Source organism: Trematomus bernacchii, unplaced genomic scaffold (assembly GCF_902827165.1).
Source record: "Trematomus bernacchii unplaced genomic scaffold, fTreBer1.1, whole genome shotgun sequence".
Lineage (NCBI taxonomy): Eukaryota > Metazoa > Chordata > Actinopteri > Perciformes > Nototheniidae > Trematomus > Trematomus bernacchii.
In genome coordinates, this window is record NW_022987731.1 from 1,311,306 (window position 1) to 1,335,602 (window position 24,297).

At 38.8% G+C, this 24,297-nt stretch overlaps 1 protein-coding gene across 1 annotated transcript in view; it reads left to right on the forward strand.

The window, feature by feature from the left end:
• The window catches only part of LOC117494701 (insulin-like growth factor I), a 44,200-nt gene extending 31,761 nt beyond the window's left edge, over positions 1-12,439 (forward strand). The window contains exons 2-4 of the mRNA XM_034145644.1: positions 8,699-8,828; positions 10,486-10,715; positions 11,337-12,439. Of these exons, the coding sequence (XP_034001535.1) occupies positions 8,699-8,828; positions 10,486-10,715; positions 11,337-11,543 (567 nt within the window). The 3' untranslated portion in view covers positions 11,544-12,439. The remainder of the gene's footprint in view (positions 1-8,698; positions 8,829-10,485; positions 10,716-11,336) is intronic.
• Positions 12,440-24,297: the final 11,858 nt, after the last annotated feature.

The following is a 24,297-nucleotide window of genomic DNA, read 5'->3' on the forward strand; positions in this document are numbered from 1 at the left end:
ACTCATTTATCTTTCATGAGTTACACAAGTTTACATAAAATTGAACAGATATTCATAAACAGTTATCTCACTTCGTTTTGTATAGTTACCCACTTTATATATGAACATATGTTTGATGGTAGCCTACATATAAAAAAAGTACAAATTGTCCATTGAATGATGGAAAATAATATACAGTTTATAAATATATATAGACACACACATATATGCACGCATATATATATGCATATATGCACGCATATATATCTATGCATATATTACGGCCGACCGGCTATTTGGAGTGGAACGCACCCACGGCAGACAGCCCAAACAGTATTCGAATGCGCCACTTCCGGCTGATTTCGGGGAGCCCCCCCCCCCTCTCCAGCAATAGATTGATCTGATTGGCAGATTCAAATCTGCGTTGCTGCCTCTGTCTGTTGATTCTGTCGCTGAGTGTCAAAGAGAAAGCATTCATCAGGTGCTTCGAAACGGAAAATTAAAAAGAAACGAGAGGAAAATACAGCACCAGAGTCAGGTATGTGTGTGAGCATTTAAAACTATTTTAAATTGAAATAATTCTGCATGTACACTACAAGTATAGTTGCTTAATCCGTATGTCCCGTCTCTCGGCACTACACCAGCTACATTAGCTAACGTTAGTTGAATTAGCTATGTTAGTTCCCTCGTGTATGAGTGTATAACCGGTCCGCAGCTTTGTAAACATTCAATTTCGAAGATTTTCGATGTTACAGTCAACTGAAGTCGACCCAAAACAGCCAAAAATAGCGGACCTTTAGATCGCTAACATTTTAGCATAAGTCAATGGAGTTTAACATAGCGAAAACTAGCCCCACGGCTAACGGACATTTTCTGACTGGTGACGATGATGAGCTAGTTAAGTAATGTAACCACAGTTAGTCTATGTGTTGTAAATTCCCCTTGTTCTCCTTGATCTGCATTATATCGTTCGTGTTTTAGTCAGGCACATTTAGGGACAGCTAAAGTAGTTCAGCTACGGGTCCTCGAGCTGGTTACACGTTCTTATTATACATCCATGGGTTACACATGTGCGTTCATGACAGGACATTATTGCGCATCGTCACATGCATAATTACCATCGTCACAGAGAGAATGCGTTCGTGAAGAATGTGAGCATATATGCAGATCTTTAGTGTTGGTAATGTTATAAGATTGTATGCATAGTGTCCTGCTGAGTCAGTGTGTTAATGAGTCTTGATGTCCCGTTTTTAGTTGCTATGTTGTTCAGGAATTTAGCTAATGCTAGCTAGTTAGCTAAGTTAAGCTATTCAGTGATAGTGTGTGGATGAGATGCTAACTTAGCTTTTATTAGCCGTGTGTTTGCAACGTGTCTAATGTGTTTTAGCAACAATTAGTATTGCTGTTGCTTATTATTAATAACCATAGTCTGCTTAGTTATTGTAATTTGAACCTTATTTCTATTTCTGTGTATTTTGCAGAAACCATTCATTCATTCTCTACTCTACGTTATCATTATCATCATACTCATCAACCCATTCAACATCCTGTATGTGATTCCACATCAAGCATGATGTATTCTGTGTTGATGATCAGAACCAAGCTAATATAAAGTCCAAAGACTGTACTTCCTGTCTCCGTGTCAACTCTCTAACCGGAGTGCTGTTTTGGATAAAACTGCTCCAGCACAAACATCACAAAACACATAAGATTCCCCAATACTATGTGTTCTGATGTTAGTAACTATGTAGGTTAACATTAGTTAGGCTATGTGTTGTGGACTAATGCATTCAAGTTAGTTCACATTTTAGTTGTAATTGCCCCTGCTGACAATTGTGTGGATAATATGTAGCCTACAGTCAATGGCATTTCACATTTTGCTCTCCAGTGTATGTTATTTTAATGTTGACCCATAATACTATATATCTATATATTTTACAGGAGCATTGTTGAAATTCATAGGTCGAACTAAGCCTGCAGAACCACAAGTCAAGAGGACAGAGGAGCCAGATAGCAGTGGTGACTGAGACAGAATAAATAAGGAGAGAGGGCCCATGCAGAGAGGCAGACATCAGTAGTGAGGAATCAGACCCAAAATACACGAGGACAGAGGAGCCAGATCGCAGTGGTAAGGAACGCACTGTCATTTAATTTCACTGTAATTTTACTTTTCACATATCACTTTATTCACTATTCAGCTTAGTTATCCTTGCCATGAAGGAATGAATGATTGAATGGATGAATGTTCTATATTATTTTAATGACAGATTGAACCACAGCAATATTGTTTTAGAGATTTTATATGTTTAACTGCTATGCCTGTCATCTCTGCTCTTTGTCATTGTGTTGTCTCCTGGGTTCTGTAGTGCCCGGAGTCTGTCTTTTTATTTTTTTCCTCCCAAACCCCATCCCCTCAGGACGCCTTTTGCCTCCTGTCAGGTCATCATTGTAATAAGAATTTGTTCTTAATTGATTTTCCTGGCTAAATAAAGGTTCTACTACTATTTATTCAGTTATTTTATTACTGGTACTGCTAATTGCATTATGCGTATTGTTGTATATTGTATATACGTATGTATTTACTACTACTACTTACAAAATCGAGGGTTGTAGCTTTGTGTCAGTACATATTTCAGGGTTTTTCTATGCCTTTGTTAATCTAAATTCTAATACTCATAGGCGACTACCACTCCTGCCGATGCCGAGGCCCAGTTCTCCCTTCCCACCACCCCAGGCTCATTGTGCTAGGTAAAACTCTCATTCAATAAAAGTAGTCTTTTAAAGGTGGGGTAGGTAATTTTGGAGAAACCAGCTCGAGTGCGCTAGAATTTGAAAATACACAGCCGGAAAAAATGTGCCACTTCCTTACAGAGCCCCTCCTCCAACACACACAAACGCGCACATGACCAATGAGGGCACGAGATAAGTTTGTGCACAGATGGAAGGCTGACAGGCAGGTAGGCCATCCAGTCATTTCAGCCGGGCCGGCTAAAATGATTGGTTGTGCTTTTTACAGTACCACGGCTTCCACAGATGATATTTTTTTATGGATTTTTTGTCAAAGCACTTAAGATATTCATTGCTATCGGGATGTTAAGAGCATTCCATGGAATATAACAAAAAGTGTATCTCAAGCCGGTTTCTCAAACTTACTTACCCCACCTTTAAAGATGAATGCAACTACATTTAAAAAAGTTTTAAACAGAACTGTTACAGATGCAGATGCTTGGTCCAAATTCCATAAAATATACCAACCAGTAGCGCCACACTCAGACGAAAATGTACAAAGCCTATTCTTCCACTATTTGTATTCCCACATTATTCACCAAGCCAGCCCATGCTTTAATATAGATATTATGGATATTGTTATAATTCCTGCTGTCTTTTGTGAACTTCTAATTATTTGTAATTGTTCTGTTCCACAGATGCTGTAGTAAACCACCATCCAGGGACCAAGACATCAGATATAAGAACATCCATTAACACAAGAATTTGTGAGTAAAGGCACGAAAAAAACAAGATTGACGATCAAATAGGGTACAAGACTGTTTTTTTGGCCCTGTTCCGGACCTTGTTTTAATGAGTGATCAGCTCATGTTTAAAGTTGTCACCAGGTGAAACAAAAAACAAGATTGTTAAATAGGATAACAGACTGCTCTTTTTGGCCCTGTATGAAATAACAATGCATCATTTATTAACTATACCTATACAAAATGTAATACATTTTCCCTTCATTATGTAATAACACCTCCTTTTGTAATAATTTGCCCATTATGTAGTAAACAAGTTCAATGCAAATATGTAATACATGTCGCCACATTTTCAAATATATTATTACATATTGCTGTGGTTATTACAAAATGAGTTGCAAACAATAACATTACAACTGTTTATTTATTTATTCAACCATGAATCATCCTTACTCATAATTTAAAAATATTTCAGTAGAATATCTTTCATTGGCCAAAACTAGATCAAGTGTTACCATATTCATTAGCCAACATGTATATCAACATCAATTTTGGGATATATTTACAGTTTGGTTATGGTTACATAATGAATATTACAGTTTTTTAAAAGGGCAACTCACGCATTTTGTAATAACCATTGCAAAATGTAATAATTTATTACAAAATGCAGGGACATTTATTTTATATTGCGTTCAGGCTGTTACAGAATGCAGCAGATTATTACAAAATGTGGGTTTTATTACATAATTACATAAAAATGTTCTTGAGTCATTACATAATGTGTTGTTTATAGGCCTTTTCTTTTATTCTTTCCTTGTCCTTCTTTTAATGAGTATTTTGATAACTGTTACACATTGATAGAAAAAAACAAATTAAGCTTCTCATTATTCAGACTCAGCTCTCAGCGCTTAAGCTTCTTTTAAATGTTGATAAAACCAAGGTAATGCTCTTTTCAAAAACTAAAAAAGACACCAGAGCCTGTTTTAGATATTGTAATTACACAAGGAATAAAACTTGAAGTGGTTGCCTGTTACAAATACCTTGGTATCTGGCTTGATGATTGTCTCACTTTTAAACTTCATGTCAATAACCTGCTTAAAAAACTGAGGGTTAGGCTAGGTTTCTTTTCCAGGAACAAGTCCTGTTTCTCACTTGAGGCCAGAAAAAGGCTAGTCACTGTGACCTTTTTACCTGTACTGGACTATGGTGATCTGATCTATATGAATGCACCTGCCAATTGCCTGGTCAAGTTAGATGCCACCTATCACAGTGCACTGAGATTTGTGACAAACTGTAAAGTATTAACCCATCACTGTACCCTGTATGCAAGGGCAGGTTTGCCTTCACTAACTGTACGGAGGCTCAGTCACTGGTACATTTTTATATACAAAGCCATGTTAGGGAAACTTCCATCCTACATCTGCTCCCTGATCTCACGGCGAATTGTAAGTGGCTACTGCCTGAGATCGAATGTTGTGATTTTATTAAATGTGCCAACTGCTAGGACTGTCTTAGGGGAGATAGCATTTAGATGCGCAGCTCCGCTAACTTGGAACAGTCTGAGCAATTTGGTTCCACTAAATGTTTTTAAAGCAAGGATAGATATTATCCAATCGGAAACTGTTGGAACCTGTAAATGTTACTAGCTATGTAAACTGTAGTCACTGTAAATATGCTGTATGATGTCCTTTTTTGTTTTTCTGTTATGTTTATATGTATTCATGTGGAACCTACTTGCAGCAGGTCACCCTTGAAAAAGAGATCAATGATCTCAATGGGATTCACCTGCATAAATAAAGGTTTGAAATGAAATGAAAGATTTTTTTTATCAGAACATGCATTTCTCCTCATTGTGAACATATATTGCACTCATGTTCAGAATATATGGTACGTACATGGTCTTTTATAAATCTGAATATATATAGTGCATACATGTCCCCATATAATTGTGAATATATAGCGCATACATGTCCCCATATAATTGTGAATATATATAGTACATGTCCCCATATAATTGTGAATATATTCTACATACATGTCCCCATATAAATCTGAATATATAGCGCATACATGTCCCCATATATTTGTGAATATATATAGTACATGTCCCCATATAAATCTGAATATATATAGTACATACATGTCCCCATATATTTGTGAATATATATAGTACATGTCCCCATATAATTGTGAATATATTCTACATACATGTTCCCATATAAAACTGAATATATAGTACATACATTTCCCCATATATTTGTGAATATATATAGTACATATCCCCATATAAATGTTAATATATAGTAAATGTATGTTCACATATATACACAACCAATATATTATATATATTTACATATATTACTCAATATATGGAAAGCGGCAATTACTGATGTATTATCACATATATTACAATATATTATCACAATATATTATTCAATATATCAATATATTGACACAATATATTATTCTATATATCTTCAATATATTTTCAATATATTTTGTAGATATGAATAAATATGTTTTTCATGTTGATTATTAATCAGTATCACTTGGTGTAGCCAACAGCAAGATTTCCTTTATTAAATCTTTTCAATTAACCAGTAAATCAGAAAACAAAATAATGCAATATATTGACAGTTAATATATGGGGAAATATATTTTCTTTGCGTAAGGGTAGTTCTAGCTGGATGGAGCTTATAAGCATTATTTGTTGAGAGAGGCCCTAAAACGCTTTTTGGGGTTTACCCTTTTCTGCAGAGTGTGTTTTATAGGTTTTAGAGCATGTTAATGGTCTGCAAAGGCTAAAATGCCTCCAGAGGGAGACCCCCCCCCCCACCCCTGTCAAAAGCCTTTGTTTACTTTCATAACATAGTGAAATCACTATGTAACACTGTATTGGCTAGTGCTACAATACATTGTACGTTATAGGCTAAGGGGCAGGATGAAATCTCTAAGCGGTTGACCAATCACAACAGAGCCAGCCAGCTAACCAATGAGAGCAGACTGGGCTCTGGTTTCAGACAGAGGGTGAAAAGAGGTGCTGCAGCACAGGCAGTATGGGAAAAATAAAGAGCTTTTTGAACATTAAAGCATGGAGACATGTCCCAGTAGAGACACTAAAGACTTATATGAACCTGAGAATAAGAATAAAATGTCCTCTTAAAGTACAATAACTCAAGTAAATGTACTTACTTTACCTGAGTGTTTCCATGTTATGCTATTTAAACTTTCACTCAAATACTTTTTGAAAGCAAATATTGTACTTTTAGTCCTCATACTTTTATTTGACAACATTAGTCACTAGTTTTCTTTTCAGGTTTACATTATTAAGACGACATAAACTAAATATGAAGCAATATTATGGATGAAAATACTCTGCAATGTAAAAAGTTTAAAGTAGATTATACCTACTTATAATCCAGTGATATCATTTATATTATTCTGGAATGCCGACACATAGTTATTACTTCTGGTACTTAAGTGGGTTTTGATCCTATTAATTTGAACTCTTTCTTGAATCAAATGTTGACTACAGGAATACTTGTAACAGTATTAATACACTGTGGTATTTTTACTCAAGTAAAAGTTCTGAGTACATCTTCCACCTCTGGTTCCAGCAGTTAGAATTGAACATAATGTTTGTGCCACTGATGAATATCCTGTTACACACGTAAGGAACACAGAGTAGATCATCAGAGACTGCGTGTTAAATCATCTGATAGAGGCTGCAGATGAGATTGAGTGTGAATCACTGTGGAGTACATGGAGGTGAGGGAGGAACCAGCTGTGACCCGCCCCCCCCGCCTGCTGCTATAACTGAAGGTCTCCTGCAGTCAGTCCACACAGACAGTATGCACTCCTCAAGCTTCTCCTCTCCCACAGCAAACACACTGAAGGTAAGACCCACTTCCACTCTGTTCCCTGAGCTGTGTTTGACAGGTTGTAGTGCCGTCTAGTAGTGTTGTTAGAAATGTGAGCAGTGTGTTCCAGCTCTCTGCATACCGTTCCTAATGGAACCAGGAGATGTTCTGCAAATCCCTAAAAATGATCTGATTTGTATTGTAAATTAATTAGGTTTTGATAAGAGGGAATATAGCATTACATTACAATTAATTTAGCTGTTATCAAAAGCAATTAATAAGTTCATTAAACCATAAAGTGCATTGTAAGTGATGCTGTATTGGATTCAACTAAACCATCTTTTTGTTTTCACTGGCCAAGATGATTATGGAGGGAAGTCTTTATTGTTTTTCTTGTATTGTTTACTTCTAGAAAGTCAGAAAATGTAACTCTTCCATAAATCAAGGTATACAGGCAAAACAGTTTCCAACAATATACAAACGATGAATAAATATCTATGGGAATTAAACCGAACAGGTTCTTTGCCTTCATTTAGATTTTCAGATCTTGGTTTTTGATTTGTATTGTGTGTAAATGCTTATGTAAAGCACTATGAGTTGCCTTTGTGTATGAAATGTGCATTATGAATTTAGCAACGTTAAACCATTGCCTGCAAATCCAAAAATGCTGATTAACACAAAGAAAAGTCTCAGAATTGTGCTTTTATTGTTGCCCTACGAAGGGGCATTCCCATCAAATGTGTTAGGAAATAATCAGAAATTAATGCAGCCGTAAAGTAAAGCATTTCTTCATCTCTTCGTAAACTTTTTGGACAGTTTATCTGACTAAACGGGTCATTCAAAAACATTGTTTACAAAACATTGTAAGGACTTCAGCTTTTGGACAAAATGAATCCAGGTCTGGCACACCTGTCTCCATATGCTGAGGGGGGTGGGGGATATATTATATAGATCTATTATAAAAGCATCAGTAGAAAATATAAATATCTGGAAAATTAATTGGCAGTTTCAAATTCTGCGTAACGATACAGAGGACATGTTCCTGACTGAGACATCTGCATACTGAACAAAATATGATAATATTTTGGCCACAATAAGTTAGTCATACATTTTACTTGTGCATTACGCATTATCTTCCATCTCCTTTGGGGTGCAGGAAAGCATTTAGAAGTTATTATTATCAAATGTATAGTTAAAAGTGTGTTTGCCTACATGCATTAATCCGTCAATCAAGCTGCAAAGGCATGTGTGCTGGCTTTCCCTTCAACCCCCCCGGTCACCAGGACATGAATCTTAATGTTGTGTTATAGGCTTTGTGTGTAGGTGTTTAAAGGTGTTCCTCCTCCTCCTCCTCCTCCTCCTCCTCCTCCTCCTCCTCCTCCTCCTCAGGTGTTGTGTGTCCGGATGTGTATCTGTCTGGCAGGCTGGCCCCTGGCCTCAGAGGCAGGCCGACTGCGCTGTGGCTCTGATCTGCTCACGGACCTAATGTTTGTCTGCGGGGATCGTGGAATCTATTTAGGTACGTTTATATTCATGTAATATACCTGTTTCACATAATGACTCATGTCTTTAGTATAGAATGTTCCATAATACATGTCTAAACTGTGTTATTGTGGCATGAAAGGTCAGGAGGTCACCAAAATGATTAGGATTATTCCTCTGCAAACTGGTTGTTAACAGATAATGTTTTGCATGGTCCAAAATTGATCTCTAACCTTAAACTGATGTTAGGGACCCTCTATAAAGTGCATGCATAGGAACCAAAAATAATCTCAGATTTTTATTTTAGCTATGAATACCATACCAACTTTTTGTTGTCTTTCCCTCTTTCCATTGCATTCACAAAACAAGCAATAATGCATCATGGTCCAATAAGCAATGTCGCTGTTATTGTGTTCACACTGCAACCACATGGAGGGAAATACATTACAAACATAAGCTCTACATTTAACTATACATTTGATGTTGACATAACACAAATACAGTTTGCTTATATTTTTTCTTCCCTAGATTTTAATAGAGATACAAAAAGATATTAGGACCAAAATGCTGTGAAGGTTATTCTAACACAGATAAGGCCATGGTCATCAGTCCATGTGAAAACACTGCAAGTTATCAGCTAAACAACAATAAAAAACACACCCTGCATAATGATAGTCACAACACTGCTCCTCCGTGCTGCAGGCTGTAGCTGCAAACAGGACACACTTTTTATGCAATTTCATATTTAATGTTGGATCTATTTCTTGGGCCAAGTCTGATTGCATTGTTCTGTACATAAGTGTTTCATGTAGGCCACACCACAGTGGACCTTTTACCGTGAAGCAGCTTTTATTTCAAATAAAATGTATTATTATTACTAGAATAAAATCTCTCCCATTGGACACAGATAAATACCCACAGGCCCTTTCACCTGATTACCTTTATCCCAATTCTGACCAAGGCCAACTTCTTCCTCCTGCTATCAGAGGGGTGGCAATCCACCAAAATGGCTCACACAGAACACCGTGCCTCGGTGTGATAGCTACATTGTTAAACACTTGCTATCTGAGAGCTGCACCGCAGACAGGAGGAGCAGAGCGCCTCTCAAACACACCTCTGTACCGTGTATGCTAGCATTTGCTACTTACCCAGGATAAGTCATGTTCTGCAGAAATGTGGTACTAAACCAAAGTAGACATGAGCCCCAATGCATTTTAAACTTTATTGCTACCATATTGACAACATGCTCTCCTGGACCAAGACGATGTAGTTACTTCAAATTCAAAGTAAGTGGGGGCACCTCTTTTCACCCTCTGTCTGAAACCAGAGCCCAGTCTGCTCTGATTGGTTAGCTGGACAGCTCTCCCACTGGAGGGAAACTTTGATATCTTATACAACACACTACAGGAGAGAGAAAACACCAAAGCAGTGTCCGCTTTTGGGGTATTTGCTATGCGCACCGCCGTATAAATAGAACTTTCTTAGATCGTTTTGGATAAGATTTCAATACCAGTCAAAACCTTAAAGTCGAATACCAATTTCCAGACCTAGTAATTACTATTGCTAGAGAGGATAGACTTTGGTAAGCATGCCAAAGGATACAAGGTTTCATGAATGGTTTAAATTAAATGACCTAAGTAGGAAGGCTTTAAAGAAAGACAAGAATCTCACGGTGAACGTTTCTCTCTCTGCAGGTAGAGGGTCATGGTCCGGTTACGGAGGTCGGCCCAGAAGGAAGGGGATCGTGGAGCAGTGCTGCCGCTCGCCTGGCTGTGGACTCCAGTATCTGGAGACGTACTGCAACAAACCAAAGGGCCAGCAGCCCACCACAGCTCCCCCTGCCACCACCACAGCCCCCCCTGCCACTAGCACAGCCCCCCCTACCACCACCACAGAACCCTCGACCACCACACAGACGGACATGGTACGATCTCTATTGCTAAGGCTGTATGAAATAGTTTGTAAAGGTCACATAGCTTTTCAAACACATCTCATGGTCCTCAGCAGAGTCTGAGATCTTGTGGTTGGCGAGGTTGTTACCCTTGTCTTGACAAATGGTCTTTGGTAGTGGGGAGTCAGTGCTTGTGTGCAGAAAGATCTAGTCCTAGGATTTAGTGTTCTTCATGGGTTCCTCATGGGTTCCAATTCTTAGACATGGAAGTCCTAGCCAAATCCGAAACAAAGGAATACCAAATCTGAAAGAAGACCAGGGGATAACTGATCTAAGAGAGACACAGCAATCAAAGGGGGCATTCCAACCTGTTTAGGGTTAAGAATATTTTGTCCAGCTCTTCTGCTTTCTGAAAAATGTTGTCTCCGATTTCCACAAGGCAACAACCGTATTCATTTATACCCTGGTGTTATAAAGTTGTGTAACACAAAGGTGGAAATAAATCAAGATGTTACTTCAATTCCAAAAACAAAAATCCATTATAATAATTTCAGTATTTGTGGTAAATAACTAACAGCCCCACACAGGCCGAGTTTACTCACTACAGCCGATCTGTCCTCAAATCAATTCCTCATTCTTATCTTTGTTCTGCAGGCTCAGCAGTTCCAGGCAGTGTTTCAGAGGAGACTCTCTGAGCACCTGGGGGCCCCCAACAGTGCAACAAAGAAGAAAACACCGCCCCCTCCTCGACGGAAAAGCAAAGGTTTATCTTCACGCAGGAGGAAGAAAACAAGGAGCACAACCAGCAGGCCTTCGTCGACCTCCAGGAGCCCGCCCCAAAGAACCACAGCGCTAAAGTAATGACCTCAGAAGAAGTTACTGGTACTGGTACGCTACCTGATGCTCTACTTTAAGTAGTTCTCTACTAAGTAGGGGTGGTTGATAATCACTAACAGAGACTTCAGGGGGGCACAGATGGGAGGTCCTCAGCTCCAGGGGAGACACTCAGAGAGTCCTGACTCCAGCTCTGGGCCAGCTGCTGTCACACTGCCACGTCTGGAATAGCTCCCCTCTGAAAGCGGCTTACTTGCCTCAATCTATTAAGATTAAGACTACCTTTAATCATTCAGTTCACGCTGGTGTTATTATACAATTACAAACCAAGGCCCGAAAATACACACCAGCTCATGGAGGTGTCAGAGCGAAGGGGCTGCCACTGTTCCAGCGCCCGGGAGCAGTTGGGGGTTCGGTGCCTTGCTCTAGGACACCTCAGCAGTGCCCAGGAGGCTGACTGGTACCTCTCCAGCTACCAGTCCACACCATTTTTATGTGTTGGTCCATACCGAGATTCGGTTCCCAAGCAAAGATCTCCATCCATATTTTCTTTTGGTCCGATCGGGAGTGAACTTATGACCCTTTGGTCCCCAAGCCAAATCTCTCCAAACTGAACTTTGATCCCCAAGTTTAGTCTGTGTTAACCCATGATGGACTAATGGGAAATGGTGTTTGTTAAAGGCTGCTAACTATTACAGAGACAACATCACTTCTCTACTGCAAAGACTTAGTAACTGTCCTATGACCTGAACCTTTTATTTTTAGGCGTACTCATTATCGATACAGTGATAAATATATTTAGCAATTATGATGCTATATGAATGATTTAGAATTTGGAGTGTGTTTTGTGTCCACTTTCAAACTCTTCCTGATGGAAATATATCTTTCTCATTATCCACTGTGTGTGAGTGTGTGTGTGTGTGTGTGTGTGTGTGTGTGTGTGTGTGTGTGTGTGTGTGTGTGTGTGTATGTGTGTGTGTGTGTGTATATTTGAATACTTTTATAGCACTTGTTGTGAAACAACAGAATTACTGTATCTTCACCGTGTGTCTTCGATGCAGACTCAGTTTTTCTGATTTGCATATTATTTTCTGTCTGAAACATAATATGTTATAATGTGTTTTGAATTTTTGTGTTTTCTGTAAAATACTTTTTAACGCATTCATTATTTATTTCACTACCACAACATAAGAGTATAATAAATGTAAAATCATATAAATCCTTTGTGGTGTTATCACTCAATTTGAAATGTTTTAATTTGCATGTTGAGTTCCATAAGCTTTATGACGATACATCTCCGATCAACCTTTTGTTTTGACGTTGAGCAGCGATCACAAACAGCTGACTCATTACATTTGATAAGTTATTATCCCTTTCTGAAACCTTTGATTGAGTTGTGAAGGCCGTCTGATTACACAAAGGCTCCTCTACGCGGAGAGTATCATTATTCTGTGACAAAGTCTCAGTTTTTATTCTAAAGTAAAGTAGTGTGCTTTCGAGGAAATTGTCACGTTTATTAATGAGCAAATGCGCTACCTGGATGTCTTCACCTACCTTACTCACTTGGAGACTTATCTTGCTTCTCTTTATATAGATCAACAATGCGTTTGAAAAGTGAATAAGACACCTTCACTCACCTTTGTAAGCGTTTCACCCATAAGTCTGTACAGCAGATATATATTGTATAACAGGCACAGAGGATGTTAGAGGGTGAGGGGCCAAGTTCAAGTGCATTTTTGTTGCTAATTTAATAAATATATGGCTGGAATGAAGATTGTGACAGCGGTAAAGGGTTATTCAAATGTATGTATTAAAAACAAACCCAATATGGAGGATGGTTCAAACACGTTACATGATGCTACTGAGAAAGAATAAGAGAGAAAGAACTTACGAGCTAAAGACAAATAATAATGTGAATTGATTACATTTGATACCTTTCTGAGCGCTTCACAGTATTAGGGGGAGCTTCTCCATGGACAATAATAAAACTGCTGTGGTTCTTTTCAGTTCAGTGGATGAGACACAAGAGCTCGACCATATTCCACTGTTCCCAACATTACTAGCTAATGGTATCAATGCTAACGAAAGCTAGCTGGCACATCTTTAGCTGCTAAATACGTTGGCTTGGTTCTACGGGGGCGCATAAGCAACCAATAGAATTATATGAACCCTCTATTGAAAAAAGAGAAGGGAGTGAAAATTATGATAAATATAATAACAATAATAATATAATTGAAAACAAAACAAATTGTAATTGTACTTAAATAACATTGTCTGCTGCATTTATTTTGTCCACTAAAATGTATTGATTTGTAATAAAAATAAATTCGAAAAACAGGAGGGGAAAAAACCAGGTGCTGAAGCCCCCTTGGGGTCTATCTGTGAATGTGCCGGTTGGAGAACATAGCTGTCAATGCCTTTAAATAAAGGTTACAATCCGAGAAACTGCTTGATTATCTTGGATATCTCTGCTTCCACTGTCAGAGAAGTTTCAAACCTTCACCAGTGGGGTTCATTACTGACCGTCGTAAAATAAAACCTGAAACATCTCTTCAGCTTGTGTTAACAACAGATCTTTTTACTACAAGAATGTTCAAAACACTGTTTACTTTGAGACAGAGAGGAGGGGAACTGGTAGAATAGGCGCTTTCACACCGGAGTACTTTTCCCAGGAATAGTTCCGATAGTTCCTTCCTGGGATTTTGCGTTCACACCAAAAAGATCTGGAACTAGAACTTAGTTCTCGGGAACCGTTTCACCCCTTTTCAGTCCCTGCTAGAGAGGTGGTACTTTCCTGGGGAGGAAAAGGTTCCAATTTCTGATTGGCTGGGCAAATTGCAGACCACGCCCCGTAAAACTCCGAAATGTTTTGTGATGCCGCCATTTTATTTGCTCGCATTAGCATTATTAGCATTAGCCCACCAACGGAGAGAGACTAACTTATGGCAACACAAAATAAAACGTGGGAGCGGTGGAGTGATGAGGAGGTGTCGGAGCTTCTGGCGATTGACCCGGGACTTCGGGTGGCGATTTACTGCCACCCGAAGTCCCGGAGTCCGGGGGGCTCCGGGACTTCGGGTGGCAGTATACGCCGTGAAGTTGTTTGTGGCCTGCCAGTAAACCCAAAGCAGAAGAAGAAGAAGTGACGTCAGCGGCTTCATTTGCGTAATCCTCCTTCAGGGACTTATTCCGGCGGGAACGCGATCTACTAGATAGTTCAGGAATTAAAGAGTTCCGGGGAACTAAGTTCCGAGAACTATTCCTGGGAACAGTACTTGGTGTGAAAGCACCTAATGCTTATGGTAGAAGTTATTTACTGGTTTTAGGACCTATTCCTGCAACGCCCTATGTCCTCTTGCATTCCTTGGGTGTCACCATCTGGGTGTTTTTCTGTTTTATTTTGAAAAGTGTTCACCCCCCTGAGTTATGTCTGTTGTTACTTCCTGTCTTTGTGTTTCCCTCCTGTTTGATTACCTGATTGTGTTCATCTGGTGCCCCTGTGTTTCTCTTCCCTCCCCAGCTGTGTCTTGTTCTTGTGATTAGTCTTGCATGTTCTGGTTTTTAATGTTTAATGTTCTTTTTTGCATTGCTTGCCTTGCCCAGCTGTTTATACCTGGAACAGTAATATAATATAATAAAGGACTTTTCTTTAAAGTTTTCTCAATATCAAGCCACGATTATTGTTTTTATTTTAAATTCTATAATGTTGGACTTTTTTTGCCCTCCGCGAGGAAAAGAAATGGGGCTCAGAGCCTCAGAATACTGAAATCTATATTTTTTAAATCTTTTTTTCCTTCTAATTTGTTATTCTTTTCTAAATAACACACTGTTATTTGCTCAACAATAACACACAATTATCCTTGTTTTTATTTATTTGTTTAATTCTATGATCTCGGGCCTCAGCTATGGTTGAAGCTCGGTGATTGGATGTTTTAGCTGCAATGCACGTTGGGATATGGTGTTTATGCGATATGAAATCCGAAAACATAAAAAAAATAAAAAAATAATACTTTAATCCGAGTGTACTTGTTTTTCTCTTTGGAAGTCATCACATAACGGCATTGTAATACACGGTTCGGCTGCATTAAATATTACACATCTGCCGTAGTTCTTTATTTATAGAGCCCTGATTAGAAGACTTCTGGACAAACTGGAAGAACTGCCACGGAATCTGAATGACGTGACGTGGATCATAAATATATCAGCAACCACCTAGTGGTTAAAGCACGTTATTGAATTTTTTTTGTTGAATAGTTATATTTGTATAGGGGGAAAGTAGAAGGTCAATGATAGAAATATAGAATATAAAAAATCAAGAAGATACTGTAAGTGATCTCTACAATCAAACAGTTTAGTGCCGGGTGTACAAAGATATTAATAGGAGGATGTGCAAAACAGAAAAACTAATTAACCTTTATTTAAAGGGGACCTATCATGCAAAATGCACTTTTGTACGTCTTTTATACATGAATATGTGTCCCCGGTGTTCCAGGGAACTCACCAAGTGTCAGAAAACACAACCCTCTCTATTTTCCTCCATACCCAAATCTCTAAAAAAGGGGCTGCAACGGATCTGATAAAAACTGATCCAGATTTGAACACTGTTCTGACGTCAGGACAGTGGCGCTACGGCTATTGGGCCAACTCCACCAATCAGGAGGAGACAGCCACGGCCATTGCCGTTCGAAAGCACTGGAGACGCTGTAGTACATATGCTAGGCCTGTAGATGGTGCTGTTCTCACTGAATCTGCCCTTGCAAAAACAGAGCTAAAAAATGTCAAATTGAGCAAAATGAGGCATGGCTAAAATGCATGATCTGTTTGGTATTTTGAAAAAAAAAAAGTATAAATATGCCTTATATAGGTATGGTCCTACACTATATTATTCAAATATAGCATGATAGGTCCACTTTAAACATTGAAGAATACTTTAGGTTAAGGTCTTCTTTTAAATAAGAAAACAGCTTTGGGGGTATCTACAGATAAATATTAAGCCTGACAAAGTACTTAACGTCTAATATATTGCTTTTCTGCAATGTTAACTATGTTGAAGCACTTGTTTTAACCTGTTAAACCCCACGGACCCGCCGAAGGGTCCGAAAATGCTACATCTGCTAGCACCAGTGTGATCTCTGAAGTGTCATTTATGAAACTATTAATGTTCCACACCCAGCTGACGGGAAGAAACTCAGCTAACTGACTATACGAAAAAAATAAAATAATAATAATAATAATTCGCACAAGAAGCCTTTCAATGAGCCCTTAGCAAATACGGACTAATGCTAATTTCTGCTCATAACTCAAAAATGATCATTTATAATTCATACTTTCTGCACAAACAACACATCATGTGAAAGCTGAGATTCCACAGATTCCATGGGTATACACCCCATCACTGCAGGCAAGAATTCACTGAGCTAGCAGCCAGAACATAGCAAATAAACAACATCAGTTTTCAAATCCATGACAATAATTAGCAGGTTAAATTTTACAATAATTTTTTTTTTTTATGGAATGATTAACTATAGTGATGATTCAATGTTATAAAATGATTTTTACAGTCTGGTACCTGAAAAAGGTCAAATGGCACTGATGGAACCAGATGTGCCCAAATGTGCCCAAAGCTTAGTCCGCCTGGACTTTTTTTCCCTAAATATCTCTAAAAAGGTTAATTTCCACTTGTTTTGCCTCAATCTTGATACAGGGTACTTATTATATGTTATACTTTGGATTCCTAAAGCTTTTAGGCTACTAAACCATCATTCAAGGGTGGTTTTCACTATAAGTAATGGTTTTATTTTAGGCGGAGGTAAGAATTTACACTTTTTTACTATGTTCCATCTGAATTCACTCTGACACAGAAACATCGATATTGATTCTGACACTTCTACATCCATCTCACACATGTAACCTTGCTTTGAGAAAAAAGATTATTAATTTAACCCTTTTAGATGTGAAGTTATAGTCATTTGTTCTGGGCATGTCATTTTCGAGCCTGAACCGATATTATACATATTAATTATACTCTAATGTATGTAGATAGTATAAGAAATGTGCAGAATAGGACAGTTTAATGGTGGAGGTATACACACATATTGATAGATGTCTTGTAATGCACTGTTGAGGAACTTGTGACCCAAGTTTTTAATTCATTGCATAACTACACCGTAGTGATATGTCAACAAACCTTAGAAAATCTTGAAATGGATGTGCAAAATAGCCATTATATACAGTTTTTAATTAACTATTAGTAGAGAATAACGAGTAATGAATATACTTTATAGGGATCTGCAGATAAATGTTTACACTTTTCGGTACCACTTTACAATAAGACTACCCTTATAAAGGGTTTACGAATAGTTTGTAATTCATTTATTAATTAGGTTGAGAACACTTTATAAATCATTAATAAGCTTTTATAAGACATGAGATAAACAGGGCAACTGTGACCGGTTGCTTGCCAAATAGTGAGCCCACATTTATCTGTACTGCTAAGCCTTATATTGGCTACTTAGCTTACTTCGTCTTCTTCATCAGCCAGCTTCCTTGGTATCTGTTGTTCACTGAGTTGATTATCCCCCTTCCATCTTGATGTTTCTTGGCATCTCTTTATGACCATTTATGAATGAGTTATTAACATTTATAACTGCCAAAAGGGAGCCTTATTGTAAAGTGTGACACATATCACCATTTATTAATGAGTTACTACCATTTATAATTGGTAAAAGGGAGCCTTATTGTAAAGTGTGAAACACATCACCATCTATTGATGAGTCACTAACATTTATAACTACTGAAAGGGTGCGTTTTTTTAAAGTGTAATACACATGTCCATTTATGAATGAGTTATAACATTCACGCTGACCTAATACACATTTTTCACATGAAATGCAAAGTAAGATGCAAAAGAGCCAAGCAAAACATTTTATTCACACATGAAGAAAAATCAGGACTCAAAGTAATGACTGTTTAGTATGACTGATACACATATTTAAACATAAAAGCTTTTCTCAGACATAAATTCAAGACTTGGTAAGACATAATGGTACTCAGACTGGAAAGGCTTTGTGTATATTCTTGAACAAGCGTCCAAGCAGTCCATCAGGGTGACCAGAGCAAAGCCAATATGACCGTTCAAGAACCTTGAGGTGTTCCTCCAACAAACTCTCTGTACGGTTTCCTCTCTTTGACGGTCGACCAAGCTCTTTGGATATGACTGCCAGTCTGGGGGTTCACCAACCACCTGCTGTGGTTTATGGTGTAGCGGTTGTACCCCATGTTACTCAGCAATGCCCTCCACTCATGCTACTTCCTGACTTAACATGCCGTCTAATCAGAGGGACAAGATGGCATCTTGATCGTTTCTCCACTAGTTTCAACACTAGTCTCCGCCTTTTGTCTTTAACTCCCATCATTCCGAAGACCCATTTCTTCCTTCTCCAGGTATGTCCAAAGCGTCCACGTGCATACTAACAAAAAAGAAATCATAACATCATCTTAGTTAACAACAAAATGCACACAATTAATAAAAAGAACAAGGTTTGGGTTCGTTCTTCAGATATGACTGTGACGTTAGCTCAATAATGAACTCCAGCTCAACCAACCATATTGTAATATTTAAGTAATCATCTTTAAATATGACATTAATATTTGTAATATACACACATCTTATTGTGAGGTTAATTTCACATACACTAGGCCGCTCTTCAACACTACTTTGACGTTAGCTTGTCTACATAATCGATCACAGCAAATTTAAATGAACCTTATCAATGCATAAAGTTGCCTACCTAATAAAATATCTCTCTAACTTACAAGGATGATCTTATTTTACCAACCTCAAACAGAAGCCGTTTGTTCTACAGTATTATCCCACTTAATGCTTAACACTTCTCTATTACGTTTTAACTTGGAGGCTACGATTAGCATCGTTAGCACAGATGTAGCTACCACTTGCTCACTACATGCTAACCCAAGCCTTAACATTCATTAACTTTAGCTGACTAAAAACACAAGCAACACATAAATAAAGTACTAAAATTTCACTTACCGTAAAACTGCATTCATGCACCGTCTGTTTTAAATGCGGAGCGAGTCACATTAGTGGGATATAAGCATGAAGAATAGTCCACAAGGCACCAGCACAACAAACACGGCAGAGTTAAAGTTATGTTCCCCGGATGAGCTGACCAGGCTGAGTTCCTGTAGCATCACAGAGCTGCTAGCAGAGCAGAAAGCTAACAGCAGCAGTCACTGGACAGAGCTGTCACTCAATGTGACCACGCCCTAATTTATGCATAACTTTAAGGCTTAATATAACTTAAACAAATTATAAATGGTAGTAATTCATTAATAAATGGTGATTTGTTTAACACTTTACAATAAAAATTGGCAATTATAAATGGTTGTAACTCATTAATAAATGGGAATGTGTTTTACACTTTACAAGGCTCCCTTTTGGCAGTTATAAATGTTAGTAACTCGTAAATAAATGGTCATAATGCCAAGAAACATCAAGATGGATGAGGGAAGAATCAACTCAGTGAACAACAGATACCAAGGAAGCTGGCTGATGAAGAAGACGAAGTAAGCTAGGTAGCCAATATAAGGCTTAGTCATCTTGCCAAATAGTGAGCCTGTGTTGATGTATGAAAACTATGTTAGAACTGGTTTATAAATGGTTCTTAATGATTAATAAAGTGTTTACAACCTAATTAATAACTTAATTATAAACCCTTTATGAATCCTTTATAAGGGTAGTCTTATTGTAAAGTGGTACCGTCTTTTCAAGCACCAATTATCAAATATCTCGCCTGATTGTTGGCCCTTGACAATCACCTTCCCTGAATTTTACTCAGGTGTAACTAAAGTCTGATTTAAGGGTTGTTTATATTTCACATCATTAATCAGAATCTGCAAAGTACCTAAAATAATTGTAGTGGAATAGAATTACAAAGTAACACTAAATTACATGTTTTACATGCTGCTGTGTATTACTTGGGATCAATAAAGTATATCTTATCTTATCTTATCTTAAAGGTCCCATGTCATGGCCATTTCTACTGATCATAATTCCATTGTTGAGGTCTACTAGAATAGATTTACATTGCTCAATTTTCCAAAATCACATTGGTTTTCTCATACAGCATCTCTGTATAGTATGTGTATTCACTCTCTGTCCTAAACGGCTTGTTGGAGCTCCTGCCCCCCCCCCTCCCTATGAGCCCACTGTGCTCTGATGTGTGATTATGTGTTACAATGGCGTATATTAGCAACCAGAAAATGACACCAGTAATGACAAACTGATGAGAATGCTGCGTGGGGTCTGGGTGCCGTGTTGGCGGGACGTTGCAGGGCTCGCTGCTCCGCCCTTTGAGACTCGAGGAGCCGACAGTGTGAGCTGTATTACTGGTGTCGTGTCCTGGTTGCTGCGAGACAGCGAGACAGCGAGACAGCGAGACAACACGAAACTCAGCATGAAATCAGCCTGAGCACACACGTGAGTGTGTGGCGAACTGTGAGTGGAGATCCACGCAGCTGCGGCTGAGAAAAGATAAGGTTGAGTGTGCCGGCGAAACTCCGCGGAGCAGCTGAGAAAAGATACGGCTGAGTGAGTGTGTGTGTGTGAGGAGCTCCACGGATTGGTCCTGGGCCTGCACGTCACTGTACCCAGGAAGAAAAATAAAAATCTCCAACGAGGCGTTCTGGGGCAGCATAGACAGGTATTTTCTGTGTTAGAGTTGTACTCGCTACAGGGTGTACTTTGAGGGTTTTTGACTCTGCAGACCGTTTACATGCAGAAAAAGCTACATAACACACAAGGGCGCTGTACAATAGCTGCCCACTGCTCCTAGTACTAGACTCCTGGTACTAGGATGGGTTAAATGCAGAAGCCAAATTTCACTGTGTGTGCTGTGTGCTCTGCATGTGTGACCATTAAAGAGGGTTTCATCCCTCCCATTTCTATTCTATTCTATTCTAAGGGGACGGGTAATAACCGGAAAAGCATGACATGGGACCTTTAAGATGATCGATGACTACTGCCATATTTGCAAAATGTGCCTCTGAACCTTGACAAGTGCATGTTTCAAGGCTTATCAATTAGGAGGGGTCACAGACATAAGACCAGCTATTAAATAAAGCTCTTCTGACCTGAGCTGTCATGTGGGTATATATGTGTGTTGCCCATTATGGACACAAGCAATTTTCACCCATTTATTAATTATATGTTTTAAATTAGATAACACCAATGTGTTTCCCATCCCCTAAACCTCCAGGGATGTACACAGTTTAATACTGGCAACTTATAATTATGGGAAATACGAAAACGTCTTTTAAAACTACAATTCCAGTAGAGACGTGCCATAGAACATGTTGCGAAACACAATAGCAAGCATGTGTAGTTCTGGGGGGGGGGGTTGGGCTGGACCCGTTCGAGTCCAGTTTTGGATAGTCTGCCGTGGTTTCATTCCATTTCAAAGAGCTGTCTGACGCTCGGCGTAACCTTGGCGCACTGCCAGTGGCGGACTGGCCATCGGGATCAGTACCGAAGTGGGCCGGTCGGACGATGTGGGCCGGTCGGATAAGGCACTAGCACCCCCCCGTTGACAATTTACTTGTGGTACCGAAGTGGGCCGGTCAAGATGCCCGGGCTGATTTTCAGTCCCAGTCCGCCCCTGCGCACTGCCACTCCAATATCCAATCACAGAGCTTAAAGACTAATCACGGGGTTTGTCAAGCAAAGGGACTGTAGTCCCAAACGATAGCTGAGGATTATGGGTAGTGTAGTGTCTTCGGCCATCCTAAACTCCGAAAAAACTATTTGTTTCTCCGAATCGAAGGGGAAAAACACAAAAGCATTTTACACAATTTAAACCAATCAATGTTGTGTAATTAACAAGGATAAACTGATGTGTTTAGTTGACAGTGAGGGGAATACTTTCGGTTTTACTATGTTTTTACTTCGAGACCGGAAATACTGTTTTCACCCGAAGCTGTTGCCTGGTAACGCAATTTTGTTGATAGTTTATTTTGAAATTCAGTTCCTGACGGAAGGCAAAAAAAACTAGAGATTATAGAATTAAACAAATAAATAAAAACAAGGATAATTGTGTGTTATTGTTGAGTAAATAACAGTGTGTTATTTAGAAAAGAATAACAAATTAGAAGGAAAATACATATTTCAGTATTCTGAGGCTCTGACCCCATTTCTTTTCCTCACGGACGGCAAAAAAAGTCAGACATTATACGATTTAAAATAAAAACAATAATCGTGGCTTGATATTGAGTAAGAAAATGTTTTTATTAACCACACAGCTTCCGGTCTTCCAAGACCCGACCGGACAAAAAGACGTGGTGCAGGCACGAAACATTACTACCAATAGAAATACATTGCTTTTAAAATCGTTCTGTGTGACACGAAGAAAAGGGGAAAATCGTGTTGGTGAACACGAATCAATAGATTAAATGTCGTGACTATAACACGAAATGCCGTGAGACTGGGTTGCGTATTTATGATGCGCAAGCGGACGTCATGAATATGCGTCTGCTGTGGGGAAACTACCGTTTTCTATACAGCGGAGTGAGCGGACTACATGGATGTTTAATAAGAACGGCGGATGCATCTAGATACTTTGCACCGCGCTCTTATGGTGTTGTTTTATGCTTTATGAACGTGGACAACAGAGAAACAAATATTTTTCATGACCAAGGTTGGAATATAAATAAAAAAGTGAAGTGAAATTTATGCTTGTCACCCTCCGGTCCACACGTACTGTATGAATCCACATGAATCCCAATGCGTATGATTGTATGAAAAGATCTTAAAATAAATACAAATATATTTATTATAAACGTGTTAGTCCTTAACATCTATCACTGTGTATATCACCATTGAAACATCTTTTAAAAGTTTAAGAAACCCCACACAGCTCAGTATGAAATGTTGACTTTATTTGATCATTTCAGTAAAAAAGTAACGTTCATATTTCTCCTTTTGATTATTATAGTGATGAACGTTCAAAACAGTTACCACATCAGTTTTAAAATGCTTAATAAGCACCGTAACTTTCATGATACTAACCCCTAGATTCCACCGGGTCCGTCTGCGGCGCATTACGGCCGCGTTACGGCTCAGAAGCGTCCCAGAAGCGTCTCGGCGCAGGGCTCCTCTAAAATTAGGATGAATCCTATTTTTGGCGCGGCGCAGCCGTAACGTAAGGTCGGGCAGGCAGGAAGTGGAACGTTCAGAGCATATATATATATACACACACACAAACTAATTTTGCAGACCCTATCCCTCCGTAGTCTTTCAAGTAGGAGGAGAAATGCCAGCGTTCTCCTCCGGTTTACAGGCACTGTGTAAATTATATATATAGAATAATTATGATGATGAATGCATTTTTTTACCACTAAAATACAGCAACACATCTTTGATTCATGTCGTTTATAACTGGAATATTACAATTATTATTAACTTTGTCTGTACAAAGTAGCCTGTCCAGGAAATATGCCCAAATCAACAAAAACTGCGAGCCGGCAGGCAAGACGCTCCGCTTCTGAAATGCTTCTGAAACGCGCCTGGTAGGGTTTGACGCCGGAGGAGGCCGGACCAAAACCGCGGTGGAATCTAGGGGTAATTTATCGGTCATAATCGGTTGTTTCCGTGAACGGCCGAATGTTGTGTGACGGTAAATTCTGCGGCTGCAAGGCATTGTGGGGCAGCATTTTCTCCTCTCCTTTTGTAAAGGAAGGTCCAGCGTTTCCTAAGCTAAAGGAGGTT